Source organism: Heterocephalus glaber, unplaced genomic scaffold (genome assembly GCF_053883595.1).
Source record: "Heterocephalus glaber isolate CG9 unplaced genomic scaffold, H.glaber_assembly_v1.0 deba00001454, whole genome shotgun sequence".
Classification (NCBI taxonomy): Eukaryota; Metazoa; Chordata; class Mammalia; order Rodentia; family Bathyergidae; genus Heterocephalus; species Heterocephalus glaber.
The window spans coordinates 11593702-11621025 of NW_028258303.1; the positions used below are offsets into that span (position 1 = coordinate 11593702).

Genomic DNA, 27324 nt, shown 5'->3' on the forward strand with positions numbered 1-27324 from the left:
CATTGAATTGTACATTTGAAGGGTTTATTTTGTTCCTCATCTTTTCCTTCTCTCCTCCCCCTCCCTTCTTCCCTCCCCTCCCTTCCCTCTTCTCCTCTCCTCTTCTCTTCTTTACTCTCCCCTCTTTTCCTCTTCTGCCCTCTTCTTCTCTTGCTTCTATTCTTTCACTCTTCAGTTATGTCCTGCCTGTCATGGGGTGAGCAGCTCTCCTCTACTATTCTATTCCACCAAAGTGTTTCTGCCTTGTCATAGGCTTGAAAGCAATGGAGCCAGATGACTATGGATTGAAACTTCTCAAACTGTAAGCCAAAATAAATCTTTTCTTCATTAAATTGATTTTCTCAGACATTTTGTCACAGTGATGGAAAGCTGCTACAGAAAACTGATATCTAAAAGTGGAGTCATTGTTGTGACTATGACTGACAATGTGATTCAGAAGCCTTTGGAACTAGTTTGCAGGAGCATTTGTGAAAGGTTTGGAGATACAGTGGTACCTTGGTTCATAAATAATTTTGTTTGCAAACAATTTGGTTCACAAACAGAAGCATTTGGCAAAATTTTGTTTTTGTTTGTGAACTCTGCATCAAGTGATGAACACAACTGCAGCCATCTTTCCCAGGGCAAACAGGAGTGTGGCCATCTTTTCTAGTTTGTGAAGGTGCCACTTTGTTACATTTTGGTAAATAGCTTGTCTACTTTTTATCAATGCTCTGATACTTTGTGTGATTCTCAGTTTAAAGGGGACAGACTAATCTGATGGAGAGGATTTCCAGTCAGCACAGCATTTAGGCTATAGTTTGTATATGTCTGGCTGCTTTAAAAAGAACTGTGAGGATAAAGTAGAGCAGAAAGATTTGAAAAACTGGTAGTTTGGTAAAGTTGGAAAGGTGTTCTTGTTAAAGAGATTAGCACCAGAAAAAACAAAACAAATAGTTGCACTGGGAAAGTAAGAAAGACCGCTTGAAGGGATTTTAGGAATTAGCCATGCCCTACACATCACAAGTGTAAACTCACTTGAAAGACATTTCCTTGTGAAGAGGGTCCTGGGGTACCCTTCTTCATAAGGCCCCTAGGTTGTATGAGGTGTGATGGAAATCCCTGCGGTGAGATCCTGAGAGGATAATGCATAAAGCTATGAGGGTAAAGTGAAAGCTGCAGTGGAGGATCTAGGAAATTAGTAATACCAGGAACATGGAACATCTTCCTAGAAAGCTATATGCAATGAGCAGAGCTAACCCAAGGGTTATGTTGTCTGTAGTCACTAAGATCATCTCTCCAGTCTCTTTATAGTTTACACCATGTTAAATTATGTCCCAGATGCCAGATATAGGGCTACAGAACTTAATGTTTGTTCTGCTCTATTTTGGTCTTTATTTAGTTTGAACCCTCCTTGGTATTCTACTGTTCTTTTCTCTTGGATTGGATTACCTTGTGTCTGTTCTACTATTATATGTTAGAAATATGTAACTTGTTTTTTGAGTTTTACAGTGGCTCATGGCTAAGAGTTTGCTTTGAGTCTCAGAGGAGACTTTGGCTTGGACTTTTGAGCAATGTGGGAACTGTTAAGACTATAGGAACTGTTGTAGACAGACTAAATGTATTTTGCTTTGTGAGATGCATATGAGCTTTTGGGAGCTAGTGGAGGAATTTTGTAGTTTGGATCTGGAATATTCCTCAGTGATTTAGTCCAAAGGGTTGGTCCCTAGTTGGTAGCAGAATTGGGAGATGGTGACTTTAGGAGGTGGGGTCTTATGAGAGAAAGTAGGGCACTTGGGAAGTGCTTTTGAAAGGTAGCTTCTTTGTCCTCCTTTCTCCTCTCTCTCTTCTCTGTCCCTCCTCCCCCTTCCCCTCTTTCCTGTCCTCTCTCCTCTCTTTTATCCTTCTCTCTTCTCATGTTCTGTCTTCTCCTCTTCTCTCTTCACTCCCTCTCTCCCTCCCTCTTTCCTGGTTGACATGATGTGAGCAGCTTTCCATAAGCACATCTTTCCATCATGATATTTCTGCCTAGCCACAGGCCTCAAAGCAGTATATAATTGACCGTGGACCGAAACTTCTGAAACCATGTACCAAAGTACATTTTTCTCCCTTTAAGTTGACTCTCTCAGATACTTTGTCACAGCAACAGAAAGCTAACTAACAAACATGGTGTTCTAATTTCGAAAGGAAGATTTCTGTGATGCTCCTCCTCTCCTCCACTCATATGAAACCTCTGCACTGTTAATTCTTATGTTTTGTCTACTTTTATGGTTGTTCATAGGAAGATGATTTGTTTAAGCAGCTAGCCCACCATAGGCAGTTCTTCATGGATGATTTTGGTTTTTAAAAATGAAAAACAGGTTTATTGCTGTTCACATTTCAAACCTAGTCTCACATGCTGTTTGCCTTAAGGTCTTATTCTAATTAAAATCATTTAAAGGGGCCTTTTTTTGTAACTTTCTTACTAAAATATTTTAAAATTCATTTATAAACTTAATATCCAGGGTTTTTTTGAGTCAGGGTCTCATTGTGTAGCCCAGGCTGGCCTCGAAGTCACAGTGATACTCTGGCCTCAGCCTCCTGAGTGCTGGAATTACAGGCCTATTACACCAAGTAATACTCATTTCTTGCTTTAAAGCCTTAAACTACTTGACTACTGGTTAGAATTACTTAATAATTTTCATAATCAATTTTAAATCTTCCTAGAATTTAAATTTTTTTTTTCCATTAAGGAAATGATTATGTCCTTGCAAATAATTGTGGAGTTTACTTTCTCATCTCACTGAAGGCACATAACAATCAGAGATGTAAAGTCTGTCTGGAGGTATAAAATCAGAGAAATTTCTGCTGCCCTGACTGCTTGACTAAGCTCCTTTAGTTAAATAATGTTATAAACTCAAAATTTAAAACAAAAAATACAGGAGTATGATAATGAGCATGTAGTCTTTCACTTTACTAAATTTGTATTCTAATGTGCATTTCAAGCCACACGTGTCTAACCTTCATCTGTGTTTTTCCTACTTTATGAGTTTTGAGTGATTTTCATGCTCTTAACTCTATACTTACTGGGAATTGATGTGACATTTAATTGGAGAGCAGGCATTCAGTGTGTCTGTCTCCCGCTATTGGTTCTTGGTTCTTTATCACCGTGATGATTTTCCAGGTAAGGAAATCTACCACAGCAGCATGATTTTAAAAACTTAGTTTAAATGTGTTGTTATCTAGGGTTTACAATCTTATTTGTCTGAACTATTGACTTACTATTGCTTTTCATTTTGCAGAAAATCAGAAAGTTTCCGGATGTCTTCCAGTGATATCCAGGTTTCCATCCCAATGTCAGTAAGAAACACTGGTCTCCCCAGGATCTCCAGTGACCTGGAGACATGTACTGAAGAGCCTGTGTTAAGTTTCCATAACATTTGCTATCGAGTAAAAGTGAAGAGTGGCTTTCTACCTTTGCAGAAAACAGTTGAGAAAGAAATACTGTCAAATGTCAGGTATGTGCCTAAACTTTTAAAAAGACCTTTTAATTGACCCACTATAAATTTCACAGCTTTAGCCTATTAACAATAAGCTGCTATGAATATTTGTATACAAATCTTTGTAGAGATATTTAAGCACATAATTTTATTTCTTTTGGCTAAACAAGGACCGAGTAACCACTTGTTAAGTATAGGTTTAACTTTGAAAGGAACTTACAAACTGATTTAAAAATGGTTGGAGCGTGTGAATTGAATTATCCCTGTATTTTGCTGGAAAGAGATCTCATGGTGTGATTTACAGGCATTTATTTATTCACTACGAATATCTTTTGTGGTACTGGGGACTGAACCAAGTTTTTACACTGAGCTACACCCCCAGCCATTTTTTAAATTTTTAATTTTGAGACAAATTCTTGCTACGTCGCTTAAGCTGGGCTGGAACTTGTGATCCCTCTGCCTCGACCTCCCAGAGTGCTGAGCTTACCAGCATGAGCCACCAGGCCTGGCCTACTAAACACATTTTGAATGATTATTAGGTCCCTGGTGTTATGCAAAATAGCTATGATCCAGATGTGTTATCTGTTTTCAGAAACCTTGTAGTCTGATAGGGGTTTCAGAAAACCACAGCACCATCACTATATTATTCTAGTGTGATAGAAGGATTAAAAGGAACAATGTGAGCCCACAATCCTAAATTGGAGAGCAAGGAACATGGAGTTTAAGAAAGTGAAGGTACTGTAAGTGTGTGTGTGTGTGTGTGTGTGTGTGTGTGTGTGTAGGGAGGAAGGTCATGCTCCATTAATGACACTGACAATCTCATGTTCATAAATCAAACCAAACCAAAGGATTGATTATTATTCGTTAAACTCTAGCTGGAATCTTCAGGGTGACTTTTGTTTCATGTGTTCACTATTCAACATGCTGCATATTATAGGGGAGGAAAGGATAGGAAAGTGGTAACATTCTTGGGAATATTTTACAGTAGAATGAGGGAGAATAACTGCAGACAAATAGTGTAGAGCTACAGATTAATGTACCCTGAAAGCTTATCCAATCATTAGTATGTTTTTGCATTGTGGGGAGAGGTCACCAAAAAAAGAAGAGATTTTTTTGTTACAGCTTGCTCTAGGTTTACTGACCTCTCACTCTCTTTGTCCAATGTTTCAGTGAGAGATACTTCTGTTAATTAACTAAGCAAAAGGTAGATTTTGCCCTCATCCCACCAGACGTTGTATAATTGTGACAGTTCAGGGAAAATAGGTAATAAATGCTGAATTCCTCTAGGATTTCCTCACTATGGTGCTGTTATATTGAGAAGTTTATCAGTCATGATAATTGTGTAATCATAGGATTGACCTCTGCAGAAATCATTATCTGAGATTAAAATAGCTGTCAGCTTTGACATACACTTGGAATAGATGCTATTTTCTCTAGATCTTTACCTACTTACCAATTCTAAAAAGAGACTGAGGATAGACAGCAGAGTTTTTACCAGGCTAAGTCAGGTCTCCATTTCACCATGGCTGTCTAGCTACAATGACTCTACTGTATTTTTTCTCTTTCCTACTCTATCTAAATGCTCCCTCCCCTCATATATCCATTTAGCTTATTTGAAACATGTGTCTGTTCTACGCCTGCATATCCTTAAAGGATATTCCTTACTGGAGTGAGAACTCCCAATTTGAAAGTAAGCATTTTCTAGCTCACTTAACAGCTACTTAACACGGAAGGAAAAGATTTAGCTGGAGGATATGTGTTTCCTTTTCTAACTGTTAAGACATTTTTCTTGAGTGTTAAAATGTATTGATGTTTTCTAATTCTCTAGTGTGTTTTATTCTAGCCTTTAGATATCTAATTAAGATTTTTTTTTGTTCTGACTAGAATTTAATAATGAGACCACTACCACTGATATTCTAAGAATTAGTGGCTAATTAATCTTGTAGAACTTGAGTAGATACCCAGTGGATGATATGAAGATATTGATCATCAAACAGTACTCAAAAGCTGTTATGTAGTTTACATTATGCTAGATGAGAAGTAAGTGTAAAGGCAAGTCTGTTGCTTATTTAAAGAAACAGTTTGTTGTTGTTGCTACTGGGATGGAACCCAGGGCCTCTTGCATTCTACACACTGGCTCTAACACTGAGCTATACTCTTAGCCATACTATCAAGAACCTTGGATATGCCATTTTCCAAGAGGCTAAGTGATTTAGAGAATAAATGAACAGAATTCACAGGGATCTGTGCCATCTTCTTGCCATGTAAGTCCTGGCTAGGGATAAACATCTTTCATATATAGAATTATTTAATCAACATTTTTTTTTTACTTTAAGTGTCAGTATTTATTTTCTGTCTGCAATTTCATCAGCATTCATTGGGTATATTCCATGCAGACCCTACATTTATAAACTGTGTTTAAAATGGAACAATAAATCAGTATCTTTTTGTATTTACAGTGGGATTATGAGACCTGGCCTCAATGCCATTATGGGGCCCACAGGCGGAGGCAAATCTGTGTGAGTATAACAGAAAGTATAAGGAAGTCTTCTTTGCACAATTTAAGTGTGTGTTTAAAAACTACCTTTATCAGCTATACTACTAGAGCATGATAATATGATTGATATGCAGCCACTGGCCATATTATGAGCTAATGAGGAAGAAAAAGGAGGTAAAATTAAAGTAGGGAAATGGAACAGAAGGTATAGTTGAAGATATGAGTGAGATAAAGGGGAACATTGCCAGAGTTAGAGCCACCAGAGTAGATAGCTAGGAGGGTCATTTTAGAGGTCTGTGCTGGATGAGCCAATGTTGCCTTTAGTTTATATTTTTGAGAATTCTTGTAGCACATAATGAAAAGAAAAGTGAGAATTTCAAAATTATTCAATAATATTTTTAATAAAGCACTATCTTGCATTGCTAAACAAGGGGGACATGTTCTGAAAAATGTGTCCTTAGGCAATTTTTTCATTGTGCAAAGATCATAGAATGTATTTACACAAAGATAACTACATTATTACTAAGTGATATAATCTTATTTCTTCATCAAAATTCCAATTATTAGCACATGTTAACTGAAAAATATGAGCTTTATTGTGACATTTTTATACATGCAAATAACTCACTTTGATCTTACCACCCTTTCTTACTTCCCAAATCCCTTTCTCCCTTCTCTAATATTCCCTGGAAGGGAATATATATATATTTCAATCTATATATTTCAATCTAGTTGAACTATAGAATTTTTTTACACATTTATAACTTGAATAGAATTTGGATTCAACTAGTTCATAATTTGAACAGAATTTGGTTTCAGAGTAGCTAAGAGATACAGCCTTATGGAAGGGAAAAAAACCTACAAAATATATGTGCTTTTATAGGTTGTTAAATGTGTTAGCTGGAAGGAAAGATCGACATGGAATATCTGGAGATGTTTTGATAAATGGAGCACCGCCACCTGCAGATTTCAAACATAAATCAGGTTATGTGGTACAAGTACGTACACATAGGGTTGTCTTTTAGATGTCCTCTGTTTCTACATGGGAAAATGTCTTGGGTTATGGTTAGTGTGCTCCCAATGAATTGTATGATGTTCTTATACACCCAACTTTCTTTATACTAGCTTTTCATAATCTCCCACTATTTGAAGGTAGTATTAAGGAAAAAGGCAGAGAGGATCTGGAATATGAACCTCATAGGACAGTGGCATGAATTCCAGCTATTATATCATTTCTAAAAGCAACTACTGATGTCCTTTTCTTCCCTTCATTCACTTTTCTCATTCCCTTAGCTAAGAGGGGTATCCTTGGAAAATCCTTGTACACATCAGTCTGCTATTAGTCATCATATAACCTGTGCTGTCCTTGGGTGTGCAGTGGGGGCTGGAAATGATTTCATCAGACTCCAGAGCTGTCTGCATAGGTAGTTACTACAGTTGGTAGAACTGAAAGATCACCATTAGCTAGAAATTACCTTTTGTATATATGTTATTTTTGAGGATTAAATTTTATATACTAGAGTGATGGTCACAGAAAAGACTCAGGATCTCTCATTAAAACACCATTTTGTCTGAAGGATGATGTTGTGACGATCACGCTGACCGTGAGAGAAAACTTACATTTTTCAGCAGCTCTTCGGCTTCCAGCAACCATGACGAATCATGAGAAAAATGAGCAGGTTAACAAGGTCATTGAAGAGTTAGGTCTGGATGAAGAGGCAGATTCCAAGGTAATGTGAATAAAACTGAGGGAATCGTAGCTAGAAAATAAGATCTCTCCTATATGGACAATATGACTTTAATCAGAAATTTCCTATAATGTGGTTGCTTTCTGTAATGAGGAGAAAAGTGACTAGTTACCTAATATGAAAGTAGAAATTAACCTGGAAAAACAATCTCAGTGATGGATCAATCCTGGGAATGGAGTGAGGTCTGGGATGGAAAAGTATCTTCATATGACCTATTCCATATGACCCACCTCCATGCTCACAGTTGAGCTCTGGGCTCATTTAATACCTTTGTACTAACTTTTCTTTCTCCTGTTTTTCTCTTCCCCCCCTTGAGCTCCCTTCTCTTCCTCCAGGTTACTTTATTCCATTGCTTTCATGAGGCATATTTCTGAATTTTACTGATAAGCCAAGAATTCTTGCTCTGTATATTTCACTTTCCTATAATGTGGCTTCCAAAATTATATTCAGTTACCTTAGGATTTACCTGTAATTTATACTAAAGGGTTTTTTCCATAGATTTTCTTTTGATACATTTGTATTACATCTCCCCTCCTACCTATCCCCTATTACCTTATTTCTGACAGTATTTATTTTCAGACTCTTATTTGTCATATTGTTTTTAGAATTTTGATATATAGTTATGGGCAGGGGTAACAAAGAGCAGACAAAGTAACTCTTTCTGTTGTGAGTTGTGAGGATCAGGGAGAAAAAAATGAGAGAAATCAATGAAATTTAGACTTGATCAGGCAGTGTGAAAGTTTTGACCTTTGGACTTTTGGAGGCAAATGTACTAGTTAGGTTGAAATCGCTGTAGTTTAACTGTCCTTAGAGCAATAAAGAATGGGAGTTCTACTAGCTGCTCCTCCTGTGATACTTGTTGACAGCCTTTTATGTAAAGTGTATTTTGTTTGGAAAGAAAACTTGGAGATGTCTCCATTTATCACTTACTTTTGTCTTATGAATGCTTGTGATTTTTTGCTTTGATTCTGTTTATTTACCTGATTTTGTCTCCCCAGTGAGATATTTTCCTTTACTCTCTTCTTCACATTTAAGTTGTCATTGTCCTAAATCGGTTGCTTGGATTTCTATGGAAAACAAAGACTGCTGTTGAGATCTTAGAGTTCATGTAGTCTAATGGATTAAAATAATTTTAATTTTTTATTTTTAATGATATTTTAAACAAAAGAGAAATGTAAAGAATATAGTCTGATTACTATAATGATACAGTTATTTGGATAGTTAATATAATAGTGTAATCACTAATACTAGTTTACCTAGATTGCTCAGTTATCAAAATCTTCTCTGATTATTACAATTATTTCTTACTGAAGTATTTTATAGGAAGTTAACATTTTATTCCTGAATATTTACAACACATCTATAAAAAAATAAGGAAATTACTTGAACAATACTACTACCAACTAGCAAAATGAACAATATCTTTATGTCACCAGCTATGTCAACCCCATATTCATTCACATTTCCTGAATTGTCCCCAAATGTCTTTTATAGTTCAATTGTTAATAGCACCTAATCAAGGGCCATGGGTATCATTTGATTATTATCTCTTTGGAGACTCCCAATTACAGAATGATTTGACTCTCCCAAATCTTTCTCCTCCCCTTACCACACACAGTGGCACTGGGAAAAATTGAGCCAGGTGCCCGGTGGAATATCCCATTTTCTGGATTTGTCTGAAAGGATGAATCAGGAATTTTGCAATGAGATAGAGTGTAGACAGAATCAATTTGGAAAGCCTTATAGAAATTGAAAAAATACTAATATAATCTGGAAGAAAGTGAACTTTCCTGGCTCCAAGTTCATTCCCTTCTTATAATTGTATATGGAGACTTTTGACCAGGATAGTGGAGAGTTATACTGTTAGAAGACTAATAATTTTCTATAAGTTCTTTCCTCTTTTTCTCCTGTCTTTATCTTCTGTTTTAGACTGTGATTGCATTATGTCAGAGCCATACATTTTCAGGGTTCTAATTTCATATCTTAAAATGAAATGCTTGTCTTGATAAGGGATATCTATAATTGTGAAAAGTATGGACTTTATATCAGGTCTCATTATTTAACAACCCTGAATTGAGTCTCAGTTTACTCTGGTAAAAGAGAAACCTCCTTCTTCTCTTAGGTGTCCATTTACTTGCTGTCCAGAATAATAAGGATAAAGAAATAAATCGTGTATTACATAGTTGGCACAGGTTAGTTCACCAAATGACAGGGTCCTTGGTCATTTTTATAGTTGCTGATAATAATTTGTGTTTTAGGTTGTGTCCAAAAGAAAGAGAAAAAGGACCAGTATCGGAATGGAGCTGATCACTGACCCTCCTATCTTGTTCCTGGATGAGCCCACGACTGGATTAGATTCAAGCACAGCACTCACTCTTCTTTTGCTTCTGAAAAGGTAACTGCTATGGGAACATGGCTCTTTCATTTATTTAATACAAATCACTGATCATGTCTATGTACTCAGTGTTCTTAATGCAGAGGACTCAGAAGTGAAAAATTTCTTCCTCTTAGAAACAGTCAAGTAACAAAGGTATGCTGTCAAGAAAGTTAAAAGAGTAGCATAGGGAAGGATGGCCATGGTGGGGACAGTGGCTGTTGTAAATAGCAGGAGGGTCAGGAAAAACCTCAAGCCTATAAAACATGATCTGGGAGGGAGTGAGAGAGACCAAGCTGAATGTGGCAGGAGAGAGCTCTAGTTGGAAGGAACAACCAGCAGCACAGGGGTTGAGCAGGCCTGCTGTGTGTGGGTCATCAAAGAGGCCAGAGAGATAGACTGGGGACTGGAGGTTGGCTGAGATACTGTCACGGCAAAATACCACAGGCTAGGAAGTTGAACAATAGAATTTAATTTTCTTACATCTCTGGAGGTTGGAAGTCTGAGATCAAGATGTTCACAGGCTTGTTTATTTGGAGTCCTCTGTCTGTGGTAGTCTTCTCTGTGTGTGTGTGTCCTAATCTCCTCCTAAATGAACACTAGTTGGATTAGGACCCTCTTGATGACTTTGTTTAACCTTAAGTAGCTCTTTGAAGACTCTACCTCCAAATATATCCACATTCTGAGATACTAGGCATTAGGACTTCAGCACATGCAATCTGGGAAGGACACAGTTCAGTCCATCACAGGTAGAATAGGATGGGAGGTGGGGTTGGGTTGGTGAAAGATTACATAGAGCTGTTAGGGCACTGTGAGAAGTGTGGCTTTTACTGTCCCTAGAGGATGTGGGAGATGTTTTCAGAGTTCTAGAGCAGAGTGCTGGCCACTATGGAGAGGCTGTACAGTTGGCAGTGGTGAGTATGAGGACCCTAGGAAGAAGACAGTTGAGGCATTGTCACAGAATTACTGTAACTTTTTTAATATATATTTTGTGCTGTGTGACACACCAGCATCCCTCCTTATGCAGAGAGCTCTAATCCATTCCTTTTGGGCCTTTTGATATTCTTATATCAATTTCAGGTTGGGTTTCAAGTCTCCTGTTAGCTTATGAGGAACTCTTAGCTACTTTTGTTCTACAATGTATTGAAATTCTTGATTTTTCTGCCTCATCCCTAAGGCAGAATACCTTAATACACACACACACACACACACACACACACACACACACACACACACAGTAAAAACGTAGTGTTTATTGAATGCTTGAAGTAATTCTCATAAAATATCTTTGATAACAGTTTTAAATAGGAATTTTGACCTTTGTTTCTTCTACCCACTAATAATCACTCCTGTGAGAAGGTAGTTTAGCATTGTTTCTGACATGGACATAGACCAGGGATCAAATCATAGCCTTGCATCTTGGTAACCGTGTATCTTTGGCTAGTTGCTTACCCTTTAAGACTTATATAATAAGGAAGGAAATAATACAGAGAGTGCTTTATAACAAAATTGTAAAAATTAAAATGAAGTTTTCTCTAAAACATTTAATAAAGACTTAGTGCTTAATAATATTAATTACATTATCATGGCACAAGAATAAAACCAATCCTAAAGCAAGAAGACTTAAATGATCAATGCAAATTGAGCATACAGCCATTGTTTTAATGTCTAGTCCATAATTAGTTCTCAACCTTGAATGTACTTACAGTTTTCTTGAGGTGTTGCACATACCCCCAGAGATTCTAAGTCAATGTCTGAGAAGATCATCCAGGGATCTGCATTTTCAATAAACCTTCTAGTACTTTCTAGACTCTTAATGCATCACCTTTTAAGGAGCCCTAGTCTTTTTAATAAAAGCATTGAATTTAGATTCCTCAACTATCAAATAGATAATATAAGGTAAGATAAGAAATTTGTAAGAGAAAATTAAGTTAAATTGGGAATAAATGGGCTAATGGTAAGAATAGGATATTTTATCAGAAAGTGCAAGGTTCAGATGTTTAATGACTTGTTCTTTTCCCTCTTTTAACTTAGAATATCTAAACAAGGACGAACAATCATCTTTTCCATTCATCGGCCTCAGTATTCCATCTTCAAGCTGTTTGATAGCCTCACCTTATTGGCCTCAGGAAAACTAGTTTTCCATGGTCCTGCACAGGAGGCTGTGCAGTATTTTACATCAGCAGGTATAATGAACTTTGTCATGCAGCTGGTTTTTTATTCAAAAATTCCTGGAAGAAGACAGAGGAGATCTAAAGAGTGCTGTTTGATTTTTGCATAGAAGTACCTTGGGTTCCACCATTCTGAAATACCTTTGGCCACTTCAGTGCCAGGATTTTTCTTCATTTTGCCGTGCTTTCTTGTTTGGGTCTCTTTCCATTTCTTGTCCCATTTGAGTGTGAATGTGTGAGTGTGTCTGAGTTGTTTCTCTTGGGCCTGTGACTATTCTACTCCCTAAGGCTTTCTCTGAGAGTTCAGTAATTAATGTACTGGACTCATAGCCAATTATTCTGTCAGGTGAACATTTTGAAAAGGCCCAGCATCATTGACTTCTTGATAATATATTGGATGGTGCATTATCAGTTTTTCCCCTGGCATATTGCTCTGCCTTCACAAGATCTAATAAAAATACTACTTCATTTTCTAGTAAAATCAGATTGCAAATTTGGGCTGTGAATGACCTATTAGTCAATCAAATAGTGAGTGGCCCTCAGGATGACATTGATGGGGCCAAGATTTCTGCCATTTCTGTACTCCCTGATCTTTTGTATTCAGATTAAGTAATTTAAAAAAATACTTCATGTAGTTTGCTTCATTTTAGAAATATTTGGATATGATTATAGATGTTTCACCATGACCTCAAATACAGTTTTAAATATTCACTAATTATCTTTCTTAATTTATTTAATCTATTTCATTTAAAACTAATCAAGTATATATATGGAAGTCCAGGGGAGTTAACCTTTAAGAATCAGACTTAAGGCCAAGTTCAGATAGTTGTGTCACAAAGAAGTTGAGGTCAGAATTTAGGTATACTCTGCTGGTCATGTTCTCTCAAGAATTCTGCCCTGGGGATTCATTCTGTATTTGAAATTATGGCAGCATGAAAGATGATAATTTAGAGGATTTAGTGGGTATAGAAGGAATCATTATTAACATGTGTACTGCTGTTCTCACTTTCAGAGAACACAGAGGAACTCAGAGAGCATAATGCACCCAGGGATTTGGTATTTTCTTTCTAGAACCAAGCTTCATATAGTACTGATAAGCACCAGAGCATATTGATAGCTCTTTGGGTTTCATAATTTATGAAAGTTAAGGATAGTTGAGAAATGTTCAGAATAGTTCAAGATTCATAACGTATTTTGGGGGGACATAAAAAGTTGTTGAAGTGTCGTGTGAGTGACAGTGTAAAAGGAAATGATCAATTATTGAGGGGAAAAGAGAGCAAGAAGATGAGGAAGACGTTGTTAGATTCTGTCTTCCCTAGCTTTACCTCCGTTACCCTCTGACATTGAGACCTCTGTTTCAAGACCATCAGGTTTGTGTTCTTGTGTTGCCTTCTCTCTTAGATTATCACTGTGAACCCTACAACAACCCTGCAGATTTCTTTCTAGATGTGATATGTGGAGGCTCTTCTGTTGTAGTAAATAGAGAAAAAGAAGACTATGAAGGTATGTGGATCTTTTAGGTTCACAGAGTTTTGCCTAACTGATTTAGGTAAAGTTCATTAATTTAGTGGCTCATTAAAACATGATTTTGTAAATTCCTGCTAATGCAGTATTCTGATACTAGTAGCAGATACTCATTGTTGTCTATGAGGAGTGTAGTTATTTTGATTTAATTTGTAAATGAGCATTTATATAGAATTGCCAATTTTTAAGGGGAGTTTCCTTTAAAAAAACAGAAATGCTTATTTTTATAGTATTTTAAAAATAAGATAATTGGCACTTTTTGTATTTGCACATAGCAGAAAGTATGGACCAGATTTTTATATTAAGAATTATAAATTTTCATGTCAGAAGTCTGTTTTAAAAGTTAGGGTTCAAATTGTTAGAAAAAAGGTCAATGATTATGGTATATCCATAAGATTATGGCAGTAGTTAGGTCAATTAGCTGTCTTTTTCTCATGTGTAAAGCAATGACAAAGCTAGGGATTCTTTTTTTTTTGTACACAAGCTTTCACATTCAAGTGTTATCCAAGAAAATTTCAGAGAAAAATGAGTTAAATCAGTTATTTGTTACTGTCTTTAATGTTTCTTGTATTTATCTGCTTTTATTCCAAAGCCAAAGAGACTGAAGAGTTTTACAAGAGAGATAAGCCAGTTGTAGAATACTTAGCTGAGCTCTATGTCAACTCCTCCTTCTACAGAGAAATAAAAGATAAATTAGATAAACTCTCAGGAGATCAGAAGAAGAGGAGCTTAGTCTTCAAGAAGACCACCTATACCACCTCCTTCTGTCATCAGCTCAGATGGATTATGATTCGTTCATTTAAAAACTTGCTGGGTTATCCCCGAATCACTATAATTCAGGTAACCCAACATATTCTTTTCATAGTGATGTGAAATATTCATATGGGAACAATTTAGTTCTTTTTTTTTGAGACAAGGTCTTGCTCTGTAATTCAGGCTGGCCTTGAACCCACTGAGTAGCCCAAGCTGGCCTTGAACTTGTGGCGATCCTCCTGCCTCACCCTCAAAAGTACTGGGATTACAGGCATGCACCACTACACCTAACACAGCAATTAGCTTCTGATGTAGTCTATTTCAGGCTTATGTTTATCTCCTACCCACTTTTCCATTTATTTGTCATCTCTATTCCATTTGGGATCTAGAAACAGTCATTAGAATGAGAAAACACAATTAAGTTTTTACATAGGGAAAGCTTTTGTTAGTGGTTTCTTGTACTATCCAGTTCATAATTTTTATTGATTTAGATAAGATGTAATGGATTATCAGAATAAACAACAATTCCCCCAAAATGTAAAGGCAGCATCAGTCATATTTGGAGTATTCTAGAAGCTGTGCAGTTTCATTTGTGGATTCCTTCCACAACTTCAATATAAGAGCATGAGTTGCATTTTGAGATTCTAATACAATAGTGAACAAAATGAATCCTGCTTTCATAGAACTTATTTTCTTATGAGGGCAGAAAGATGATAGCTGAATAAAAAATAAAACATATTGCATGTTGGATGGCAAACAGGACTGCAGCACGTTTGAGTGGAGCAGAGGTGGGGAAGAGAAGGGAGAGGTAGAGAGAATGACATCAGGAGAAAGGGTTCATTTGCATTTTAAACCACGAGGTGAGGGAACCCCTATCACTGAGGACACCTGAGGGTAGCTTAGGCTGTTCACTGGGAGAAGAGATGGATGCCAAATGATGTGCCGCATAATTGACTTCCTTATTTTGAGGGTCTCATCTTTGGAAATCAATAGATAACTGGATGAGTATACAGTTTGTACACAGGTGGTAACAAGACTTAACAAGTCTGTTCGCTGTCAGGGTAACTCACTTGACTGAGATGAGATAGTGTCCCTTTCTGCTTTTGAATGGCTTTGTGGCAGGTGTTTATTAATTACATATATATATATATTTGTGGGGGAGGGGGTATTCTTAACCCCTGTGATACTGGTCTGCTTCTTGTCATTGTGAGTAAATACCTGACATAAACAATGTAAAGGAGGAAAGGTGTGTTTGGATCAGATTTATAGAGGTTTTAGTCGATGATCAGCTGGTTCTGTTGCTGTGGGCCTGAGGTGAGGCAGAAGGATATGGTAGATTAAAGCATGGCAGCCTGAAAACAAAGAGAAAAGGAAAGAACCTTGAAGAAAGAGCCAGGGACTATATATAGCAGCCAAGATCGTGCCCTCCAACCAGGCCCAATGTCTTCTTTCTGTTACCTTCCAATAATACCATCAAATTATGATCTCATGAATGGATTAGCCCACTGATGAACTACTAATTTCTTTGGCAGTCCTAAATGCAATCAAGTTGACTGTCATGAGTAATTGTCATACCTATGTCACAAATCACTAGTTCTTCCAACTCATTTCTCCATCATCTATAAAGAAATCAATTTAGATTGTTTTGGAGTTATTATTTTTATTATCAATCATATAGTTTCTATTGAGTTCTAATAGCATGTTAGCTCTAATGAAATACTATGGACTTTTTTACACATGCACCATAATTTTTTTATTTACGTTTGTCACCTTCCAAGTGTATCGGAGAGTCTGCATCTCTAATTCATATTGTCAGTTACTCCAAATGTTTGTGGTTATTATGAGTAGAAACGTCTGTGAGAATGTGGACATTTTTGTGGCCTGTCAATCAAGGGCAAAATTTTATTTTTTGGAAGAGATTTGATACCATTTGGAAACAAGTCATAAGAATTAAATCCATCAAGCTGGGTTACCCATTGTTGAACATTGAGATGATGTAATGAGTTGATGATGATTCTTTCTTGTAATTTATACATCAAGTTTTTCTTATTTGCCTGGAGAAATGTTTCATAAGTGTCTTATCCAAGACACATAGTGGTAATTCTGAGCAGGACATGATTAAAACACACCTGCTTCAATACTCCTGTACCATGAGTGATTTGGTCCTAGGCTTCCTTTTGATGCAAACACCAGGCCCAGCCTCCTTGCTTTACCAGTGGCTCAGTTCCACAAAAGCAACACAGCAAAGTTCAGAGAAACAGAAGTCTGTAAACTAAGGATAAGATCTTGTATTTCCCTGAGCTTAGCAGGACAACTCTTGCTCAGATTTGTAAATACTGAATGGTTAGCTACAAGTAGGCAACCCCTTTTTTATAATAGATTAGATAGTAAATATTTTAGGCTTTGCAGGCCATATGTGGAATTCATCTCAGGTAGTCAATCCTTCTATTTTAGTGTGAAAGCAGCCATAGCTAATATATATACATAGAAACCTGTCTTTATTTCAATAAAACTTTATTGATTGACAGTGACATTTGAATTTCAAATCCATTTCATATTGCAAGAAATATTAATTCCGTACATTTTTGTCCCAATGTTAAAAAGTATAAAAGCCATTTTAACTTCTGGACAGAATAAAAATATTTTACTGTCCCTCATTGGACCATGGGCAGCAGGTTACTGACTTGCAAACACATCAGGGGTTTTAATCCTGTATATATTTTTAAATCTAAGTTTTGAATTTAGAATTATTGAATATTTTATGATTTCCTGGCTATAAATATTGTATCTATTGACTTATGGTTTGAACTAGTTATTTACATGACTCAGACTTGGCCTGTACTCAGAGGTTGTATCAGGAAGCTCTTGGAATGAATGGATTATATGTGTAGGAAGATTTAGTGTTCATTTAGTGTTGTTCCTGATCATTTGGAAAACTCTAGCATTAATCTCTCAGTGTCACTCTTTCTATTAACATGTTACAAGCCTACAGTGGGTTCTTTTTCTTTTTAGTTGAGAAAATGTCACACTGTGTAGTCCAGGTTGGTCTCAAACTCATTTCTCCTGCCTCCTCATCTTCCAAGTGCTGGGATTATAGCCTGGAGCCACTGTATTTTTAGGATTCATATTTTTAGTGAAAGCTAGAAAAATAACTCAGAACATATCTTAGAGTGATCCTTGTGTTGAAAACGTGCTGGAGGCCAGATTCCCTAATATAGATGGTGTCCTTTACTTTATTTTTCAGTATTTATTTTGCTTAGTGGTTTTCCTATTCCTTATCCAAGAAAGACTAACACAGATGCACCTTGTGAAAGCAGAATGCCATTATGGGATTCATCATTTTTCAATGTTGGAAAACCAACTAGAAATTGGTGTAGAACTTTGAAACCTGTAGTGAACATCAAAATAATACAACTGACTTTGTTAGTATAAAATACCACAAAGAATGCAGAATGTCTACTTAAAAAGACTGAATATTCTTAAAACTTAGACTCTGTGAAACTATAGACTCTTGTATACCTGTGCATGCTAGCTGTTGACAGTCATTGGCATTTATTTTAGATCTGCTGAAGTAGAGTATATTTTGAGGATAGTGAAAATATACCATGGTAAAGAAGTTTTTTTCCTCTAAATTCCTGTCTTATTAGTAAAGGGATTTAAGGACATCTTGTAAGTGAAATATTTCAATAATGTCCTTTGAAGTTTAAGATTTTCACAAATTAGTCTTTATAGATCTTCATTCTATTTCTACTTTGGCTTGTTTTGTTCAAATTATACCTTTCACAAATTACTTCATGTCTTTATATTATAATATTATAATAATATTGAGAGTGTTTTTAATTTTGATGTTTCCAAGATACATGTTAAAATATTTTGTTTTCTTTAAATTACTATTTTCTGTACTTCTATATTCAGCCTATGAATAATTTTAGATTTCCTCAAAAATTATATCATAATGTAACCCCTCATAATTGAAGAATCCTTAAGACATTTTTTACGTGAAAATCAAAAGTGATGTTTGTGGGCCGGGGATTTAGCTCAGTGGTTCCGGCGCCTGCCTTGCAAGCACAAGGTCCCGAGTTCGATCCCCAGTACCAAAAACAAAACAAAACAAACGTGATGTTTGTTCAGGCTCTTGGGAGCCCTCCACACAGATTGAGTAGCTTAAGACAGGTGAGGATGCAAAACATCAGCAGCTCCACTGGCCACAGGACTGGAGGCCTTTCTGGCTGAGGTCGAATGAAAAGCAGTGACAGAGGAGCAGAGTAACGGAAGTACTCGGATGCCCCAGACAAAGCTGGTTGAGTGCTTTGATGACACTTTCTTATGTAGGTAGGGATTCCCCATAGGTTGAATAGGTGGGGCCCACCTCCTACTTCTTATGCAAAATTTTCTTGTTAGAAATTTTATGCATGCTTCAAAAATTTTATTATCTATTCATTTTGCAGTGCTGGGCATTGATCCTAGGGTCTTGCACATGACAAGCAGGTATTATATCTCTAAGCTACATTCCCAGCCCTGAAATGATATTTATTTCTAAAGATAAGCATAATGACATCTTGTTTGTGAATTTTTTGAAGCATAAGACTGCATGTTGACTGTCATAAAAGTTATGAATCTACCTCAAATCAAAACTCTTAGCCATATTGGACTTTATTTTATTCCTAAAATGACTTCTCCAGGGAAATGTGGCATTTGTGGGCCCAGTGCCTGAACTGGGCCTGGAGCCAGCAATACCTACCTGGTGGGAAAATGGGAAGAACCTTAGATTTTCCAGTACTCGGCACTGTTGTCCTTTCAGATGTTCAAACAACCAATAATTTTCATCTTAATTTAGAAAGCAGTCTTATGACGCTCATTTAAAAAAAAATTCTCCCAGGGACTCTGGTAGAGTCATTTAAAGTGTTTATTTCAATGGCAATATTTGACATGTAGCCATATATGTTATAAATACTGTGCAAAAACTTTTACCTTTGACTGACTCTGGTTTTTCATTTTCATTTTTAAAAGATATTAGCAATATTTGCAATAGGAGTGATGACAAGCTTTATTTTTCTTGGGCTAAATAATAATTGTACTGGAATCCAGAATAGGTAAGTAAATTTTTATCTTCACTGGGGAAAATTCTGATTCTTTGTTCAAGATTATGAACATCCATTGGGAATTTGAATTTAGGTCAAATACAGGGTAGATGTCATTATTTTAACGAGAGGTTAGGATAAGTTAGTGCATTGAAAACTGAACGGAAGTTAATTTTTTTACACATGTGTGTAAATATGTAGTGGTACAGTATATACAACACAAATTTTATGCTTTTAACTATTTTTAAGTGTAGGGCTCAGTGGCATCAAATATATTCACATTATATAACTGTCAGCAACTCCAGAACTTTACTTTAGACTCTTCATATACATTAAACAGTAACACCTCATACCCACCTGTCCCAATACCTGGCTAATGCCATTCCTCTTTCTGTCTCTGGATTTGATTACTTTAGAAACATGATAAACAATGAATTATATAATATAGTGGGGGTTTTTTTGTGCCTAGCTTAATTCCTATAGCATAATGTCCTCAAGAGTCATCCAAGTTGTAGCATGTGTCAGAATGTCTTAGTTTTTTAAGCCTGAATAAATATTCTATTGTATATATGTACTACATTTTGTTTCTCTGTTCATCTGATTATAAAAATTTGTGTTCCTTCCACATTTTGGCTGTTGTGAATAATAGTGCGATGAGTGTACAAATGTTTGTTTGAACTCTTGCTTTCAGTTCTTTGGTAGAATTGTTGGACCATATGGAAATTATGTCAATTTTTTAAGGAACTGCCACACTGTCTTCCACAGCAGCGGCACCATTTTACATTCTTAACAGCAGAATACAAGAATCCCAGTTTCTCCACATACTCACCCAATACTTAACTTTTTTTAATAATAGAGATTCATTGGGTCTTTAGTGAAATTTCTGTATAGATCTTTTGCCTATTTAAAACCTGGATTTTTTTTTTTGGTTATTGTTGAGTTGGAATGCTTTATATTTCTATGTATTCTGTATATTTCTGTGTACCTTGGCCGATACAAGATTTGCAGATATTTTCTCCCATTTTGTGAACTTTTTATCACTTTGATGATAGTGCCTTCTATGAATAAGTGTTTTTAATTTTGATGAAGCTAAGTTTTCTATTTTTTTATTTTGTTGTGTATGAGGCAGTTTCCCTGAAGTCTTTTTATTTGTTTGATGTGAGGGTAACATAGGTACCAGTTTAATGGACAGTACTTAAGACTGTTTTGTGATTCTTAATTCATTTCAATTGTAATGTGACTTTACAATCCTTGTTTCATTTGAGACTTTTAGATGGCTGTGCTATGCTCTGAACATAGATACTCACAAACATCATGCACCTCCAACTCTCTAATTCATGTACAGAGAACTGCTCTTTGTCAGGTTCTGGGTTCTGTGATTGATGTCTCAACAGTCAGAGGAGTAGATGTTGTATTTTTATGACTAGGGAAAGTTGTAGAAGTTTATGTTGAATCTATTTTGATGTCTGGAAAAGGCTGATTATTTTTTGATAAAAAATAAGCGTAAAAGCCAATTCTTCACTCACCTAAAATAAAATTTTTCCTGTATTGAATTAGGATATTACTATCATATTATATTGACATGATCATTGGAATGATTTTCCAGAGTTTTGCCATCTTTTTACCTTTCTCTGAAAGCCGAGATCTCTGGATTGTTGCCAAATCTGCTAGCACTTGGTTTGTGTCCTGTGTAAATGCCCTTTTTTCACCCAGCATGGCCTGCACCACAGATGTATTATGGTAGCAGTAAGCATTCAAAACAAATTTGAGAAACCTATCATCAACTGGGATTTTAAAGACAAAATGGAAATCAAGACATATAAGGTCTTAATAGAAAAACCCAGAGAATACAGAAGAGTTTTAGCTTTTTCTTCAGATGTTTTGTGGAGAAATTAGACATTAACTTTATTTTATGAAAAGATAAAACAAAATTTCATAACAAAATAATAAGAGAATAACAACAGTTGAAACACTGTGTATATTATCTTCTAAGTAGTTAGAGTATAAGATATGAACCAAAAAGATTCTTACAAAAAAGAAACAAATAGTAACACAAAACTTTTCAGTAATCTAAGATAAACTATGAGTGTAAATGAAACAAATTAGCATATATATTAAATTATTTTAAAACAATGAAATACAGAATTTGAAGAAGTATTTGAACTTCTCATTACTTCCTATTATCTCTTTTTTACTTTGCTGTTTATGTGTCTATTTATATGTATATATTTTCTACTTCTCATGTAAGAGAAACTATGATATTTGAACTTGTGTGTCTGATTTATTTTAACTCTCTTGAGAAGATACTTAGAAGGGAGATAGCCAGGTCAAATGAAATTTCTATTTTTAGTGTTTTGAGAGCTCTCTACAGAATTTTGACCAGAGTGGTCAAACTAGTTTACATTCTCACCAACATCGTGGAAGAGTTCCTTTTCCCACATATCCTCACCAGCATTTATTATTATTAGACTTTTTGATGATAGCCATTCTTTCTGGGATAAGATGGCATCTCAGTTTTTTTTTTTAATTTTGATTTATTTCTCTAATAGCCAGCGATGGTGAGTATTTTCTCATATATTTATTGGGCATTTGTACTTCTTCTGTGAAGTGGCTAATCATTTTGGTTGTTCATTTTTTGATTGGGCCTTTTATTTTGGGGAGTCTAAATTTTTATATATTCTTGACATTAGTCTTCAGGGGTGAATATCAGTACTTCAGCATTTTAAATTGCTCAGGAAGCCAGTGATTTAGTTCTTTTCTTTGAGGATCCAGCATTCTCTTTGCAGTTTCTCTAACCTGTGTAACTGAGAAACCATGTTTGAATTCTTTTAGACTATGAGCTCCTTTGGCTCTTATCAGGAGGTTTGAGGTGTTAGCTAAACAAATTAGGAAATAAGGATTTAAAATAATTGGATCCAGTCATCTCACTTCTGAGTATTTACCCAAAATACTTGAAATCAGTTTAGGTGCATTTCCATGTTCATTGTAACACTTTTTCTAATAGCCAAACAAAGGAATCAAGCTAAGTGTCTATCATGTGATGAAGGGACAAAGAAAATGTGGTCAGAGTACTGGTTCCTCTGAAGGCCCTGTCCTGGCTGCAGATGTCCATCTCCCCTCTATGCCCTCTCATGACAGAGCCTGGTGTTTCTTCCTCTCATAAGGGCACTAATCTCATCTTGGGGGCTTTATTCTCATGACCTCATCTAAACCTCATTAGCTCCCAAGGACTTCCTTCCCAGGATTATTGTCTCAACTTTAAATTTTAGAGGAACACAAAGTTTATTTCACAGCAACCTAAGACCATGGATGTCAAAATGTGCCATAATGTGGACTCAGTAAGGGTCCAGCTTAGCTATAGAGACCTTAAGAGGTCCTGCTCTCCTCTCTCTTTTAACCAGGGTAATTCTAGTTTTCATAAAGAAAAATGTAAATATTTTGTTTAGTGTAATATTACTCATGAAAAGAGTTCTGCAGGTAGAAAACCAACCTGGGGTGTTGAATTGACTGTGGTGTTTTTGTTCCTGATTTGACCTGGCAGAGCCTCAGTACTCTTCACACTGACCGTCTTTCAGTGTTTCAGCAGTGTGTCAGCTGGGAGGATCTTTGTGCTTGAGGAGAAGCTGTTTCTGTGAGTAGACCCCTCTTCCAACAGGTGGGGGTCACTGGTGAGCAAACTGGTCCCATTGAGAATTGGGCCAAAGATGCCATCCTAAGGATTACCAGTAGTTTTATTTATTTGTTTAACTGACAAACATAAACTATAAATACACTTATTACATACAGGAGCTTTTAAAATACATATGTAATAATATTAATTGAGAGAAAGAGTTATGAATGGAGTGGAACATCAAAAGTACGTGGAGTCTGCTACCCAGGGAAAAGAGTTTCAAGATCAGGGTGTAGTCAGCAAATTCCAATGCAACTGAGAATGCATCAAAAAGGGGGCTGAAAAGAAGCTTTTGTTTTTAGCAAATAATTGGTCATAGTAACTCTGGCAAGAAAAGTTTTGGGGACCTGATGGAGATTACATGGTGGGTTGAACAGTAAATTGGAGGAAGAGGGGTAAAGTTGACAATATGACGAGGATCAGCTCTCACTGGATGGAGGAGTGGAAAGACCCAGAGGGCAGCTCTCCAGTGAGGGGCAGACTGGTTTTGTCTCTTGTGTCTTTCAAAGATGGAATATATTTGCTCATATTTACATGTCAAAGAAAAGAATCACCAGAGAGGGGAAGGAATAAGACACTGGTGGGATAGTTTGGAATTATGAGAGCACAGGGTCCAAAGGAGGAAAATGAGGATTTGGTGGCTGACATGGCTGCTTAGTTGGAGACATAATAATCAAAAGAAGGTCTTTTCTGCATAAGAATAGAAGAAGTAAAGAGAGATTGGTGATCTGAAGCTGCACTGTTGGCCTTGGAAAACAACTTCTTTATAATCAGAAGTGAGGAGAAGAAAAGCCTGCCCTACTGCTGTTCTTCAGAGAGAACCAGCATTAGAAAAGAAGCAGAGTCTCTGAGGAGAGTGAGGAAATGCAGACATTGTGCACGTGGGGCAGGATTCTGGGGCCAGTGTGGACAGTTGCAGGAGGGGGTTCCATAATGAGAGGGGCACAGTGAGGGCTTCCTGCAGCTGACATGGGTGGAGAAGTGTGAAGAGTGAGAGAGTGGACAGCCTAGAGGGTGTGGGAACTTGTCCTTTTAGGCCCTGGTGGCAGCAGAATTCCATACAGTGAGCAGCTCTTCTGGACTGTGCCTTCTGAAATTAATCTAGGATGTGTTATGTTTGTTTTTCTTCTATAGACATGAGCATATGAGTGGATACTATGGACTGTTACCTTATTTCCTTGGAAAACTATTATCTGACTTAATCCCTAGGAGAATTTTGCCAAGTATCATATTTACTATGGTGCTATATTTTATGTTTGGTAAGTAATAAGACAAGAAGGTTGTCTTTAGACTTATATATTAGGTGAAATTAATTTTCCCTTGCAAGCATGTTTATGATTCTGAAAACTGCAAACAAAGCCATGAGCTAGAGAAGAAATGTGCAACCTCTATGCATTCTCTAAAATAACTGTGCTATATGGGTATTTTTCCCACCTGAGCTTTTTAAACTATAAAACTATATTTTAGTAAGACATATTTATTGTGTGTCATACACAAAAGTGGAAATAATTTATAAAACAGTTTGAGATTTTGCTGGAAGAGCTGAAATATTTATGTATCTCCAGTTTTTCTATCCCTCTGTATATCTCTGTATAGAGATAAAGTATAGATAGATAATATCTTTAATATCTAAAGAGATATATAGAGAGAGGTCAAAAAGCAAAATACATATTATTCTTTCTGCCTCCCATGTTTTAGCAATTTAATAAAAATACTTGTTTGATGGTTATAGACAGTTGCATTTTTGCATTATGTTCAGCCTTAATCCCATGCTCATTTCATCAAAATGTCCTTATAGTGTATTTCAATGATACATCTATGCATGTATGTACACACACAAACACACATGTATGTGCACACACAAACAGGTGGGTATTTACACACACATACACACCCCTCCCAGAAATATCTGTTTGACAACACATGACAGGATAAAAACCCCTTACAGAGCTTAAATATTCCATTTTATAAATAAGATGTGTATCAAAAGAATTAGGTGTAGAATTAGGTCCCAAGTCTCCTGTTTGTTTGCTTGCAGCTGTTTCCAAATCTTCAGCCTGTATGATGGATAACATTAGCTCATTATACTTTATTAAATAGTGTGTGAAACTTAGCTCAGCCCTATGCTCCATCACAGAGTAATGTGGTAAAGTAAATCCAGGGGGATTTAGTTTACAGAGGCCCCTCCTCTGTCTCAGATGTTAAAACAACTATGAGGTCATGGAACCCTGAGCCAATTCTCCTCACTAGTGCAGTCGCAGTAAACACTGAGTACTGTGGAGATGTCTGGGTAAGAGAATGGCTATTGCTGAGTTTTCTGTGACAGGCAAAGGCTGGAGAATTCCAGCCTATTGTGTTGCCTGGAGCTCTCCATCTCAGAAACTCAGAAATTGTTCTTAAGCCCACACAAGTGAGCACAGGTGCTGTATGGAAAAGTGTTATTTTCAGTGAGCGTGAAAAGAAAAGCAGCATAACTTGATGCAGTTATATGGAAAGATAATGAAATTGGTGACCCAGGTATTTTGACAGTGGGTTACTCTTTTCATTCTGATGTTAGTTTCTTAGATGATAGTATTATTTGTCCAATAAATTATCCCCAAAGCACAGTGACATAGGCAGCTGGACTGACTATTTCTTCTCTCTGTAAGGATTGAAACAAGGGGCAAAGGCTTTCTTCACCATGATGCTTACTGTTTTGCTGGTGACTTACACGGCCAGTTCCATGGCATTGGCCATCACAATAGGTCCCAGTTGGGACTATATGACAACATTTGTCATGAACCTCTATTTTGTGTTTATGATGGTGAGTATGAACTGTGCTTCTGTGAGAGGGAAATCCTCCCCTTGTTCCTTCCTGTATAATCACCTGTCTGGTAAAACCTAATTGCAATATTCTGTACACGGGACTCTTATGCTTTCAGAAGACCATAGACTGAAATATAGTTTATATTAGAGAATATCAGCTTTCTTCCTTGCCCTTGTCCAGCCTTTTTTTGGTGCTGTTCTAATGTAGTTACTGTAACTTAGTTAACATGTGCTTAGTAATTTGCCTTTAAAAAACTCTAGCAATATTTTGTGAAATCTTAAATATTGGAAGTTCTAAAACCAGAAGAATTATGATTTATCAATTGTTTCATAAAAATGCCCATTTATCTGCCTTCCTTTCTTGCCGGTGTTAGAGATCTGCTGGCCTTTTAACTATAGCAGAGTTAGCACAGCTGGAGTCACTACTCTCTAGGGTGAAAGTGAAGCTACATTAGAAGTGTAACATGAGGAGTCTGTCTTGGGGTCTCTTCTGTTTTGAAAAGGAGTGTTTTAAAAATATTGGAAAATGCTAAAGTCTGTAGTACTATGTATGTCACGACCTTTCTGAATTCCTAAGAACCTCTGATGTGAATGTAATTTTGCCTATTTTTTTTCATTTTCTTAATACTGGAGATTGAACCCAAGGCCTTTCACATGCCAGGCAATTGCTCTCCCACTGAGCTACACCCCTAACCCTTTCCATTTTATTTTTAGACAAGGTCTTGGTAATTTGCCTATGCTGGCCTCAAACTTTCAGTTTCCTGCTTCATTCTTCTGAGTAGCTGGGATCCACAGGCTTACACCACTTCTGCCTTATCTCTCTCTTTTATACTGGTTGCTTATTTACAATTGTATATGTTCCTAAACTTTGTACTCAGATAAATCAATGGATAAATGGAACCAGTTGCCTCGTTATTTTCCTTCACCAGGAAGCAGAACATGAAGGGAGGACCCAGGGAGGGAGATATACCCTGCTAGGTCACACCCCTAAATGATTTACCCCTTCTGACCAGGCCCCACCTCCTAAAAACACACTCAGCTAAGAATCTACTAATCAGTGGATTGATCTACTGATCAGTGTAGCACCTCCCATGCTCTAATCACTTTTCAAAAGCCCTACCTCTGAACACATGAAAATTTGGGGGAAATTCTAGAGCTAAATAAAACCAAATTTTACTCAGAGATGCTGTATTATGCACTAAACACTTGGTTAGCTCAAGTCCAAATATATGCAGAAACATTAGTA

General features: G+C 36.5%; 1 protein-coding gene across 1 annotated transcript in view; it reads left to right on the top strand.

The window, feature by feature from the left end:
• The window catches only part of LOC101722877 (broad substrate specificity ATP-binding cassette transporter ABCG2), a 71325-nt gene that overhangs the window by 33070 nt on the left and 10931 nt on the right, over window positions 1-27324 (top strand). The window contains exons 2-13 of the mRNA XM_004848053.3: window positions 3258-3473; window positions 5915-5974; window positions 6836-6950; window positions 7530-7682; window positions 9959-10095; window positions 12109-12260; window positions 13647-13748; window positions 14362-14609; window positions 19533-19615; window positions 23145-23234; window positions 24408-24532; window positions 25922-26076. Coding sequence (XP_004848110.2) covers window positions 3277-3473; window positions 5915-5974; window positions 6836-6950; window positions 7530-7682; window positions 9959-10095; window positions 12109-12260; window positions 13647-13748; window positions 14362-14609; window positions 19533-19615; window positions 23145-23234; window positions 24408-24532; window positions 25922-26076 — 1617 coding nt within the window. The 5' untranslated portion in view covers window positions 3258-3276. The remainder of the gene's footprint in view (window positions 1-3257; window positions 3474-5914; window positions 5975-6835; window positions 6951-7529; window positions 7683-9958; window positions 10096-12108; window positions 12261-13646; window positions 13749-14361; window positions 14610-19532; window positions 19616-23144; window positions 23235-24407; window positions 24533-25921; window positions 26077-27324) is intronic.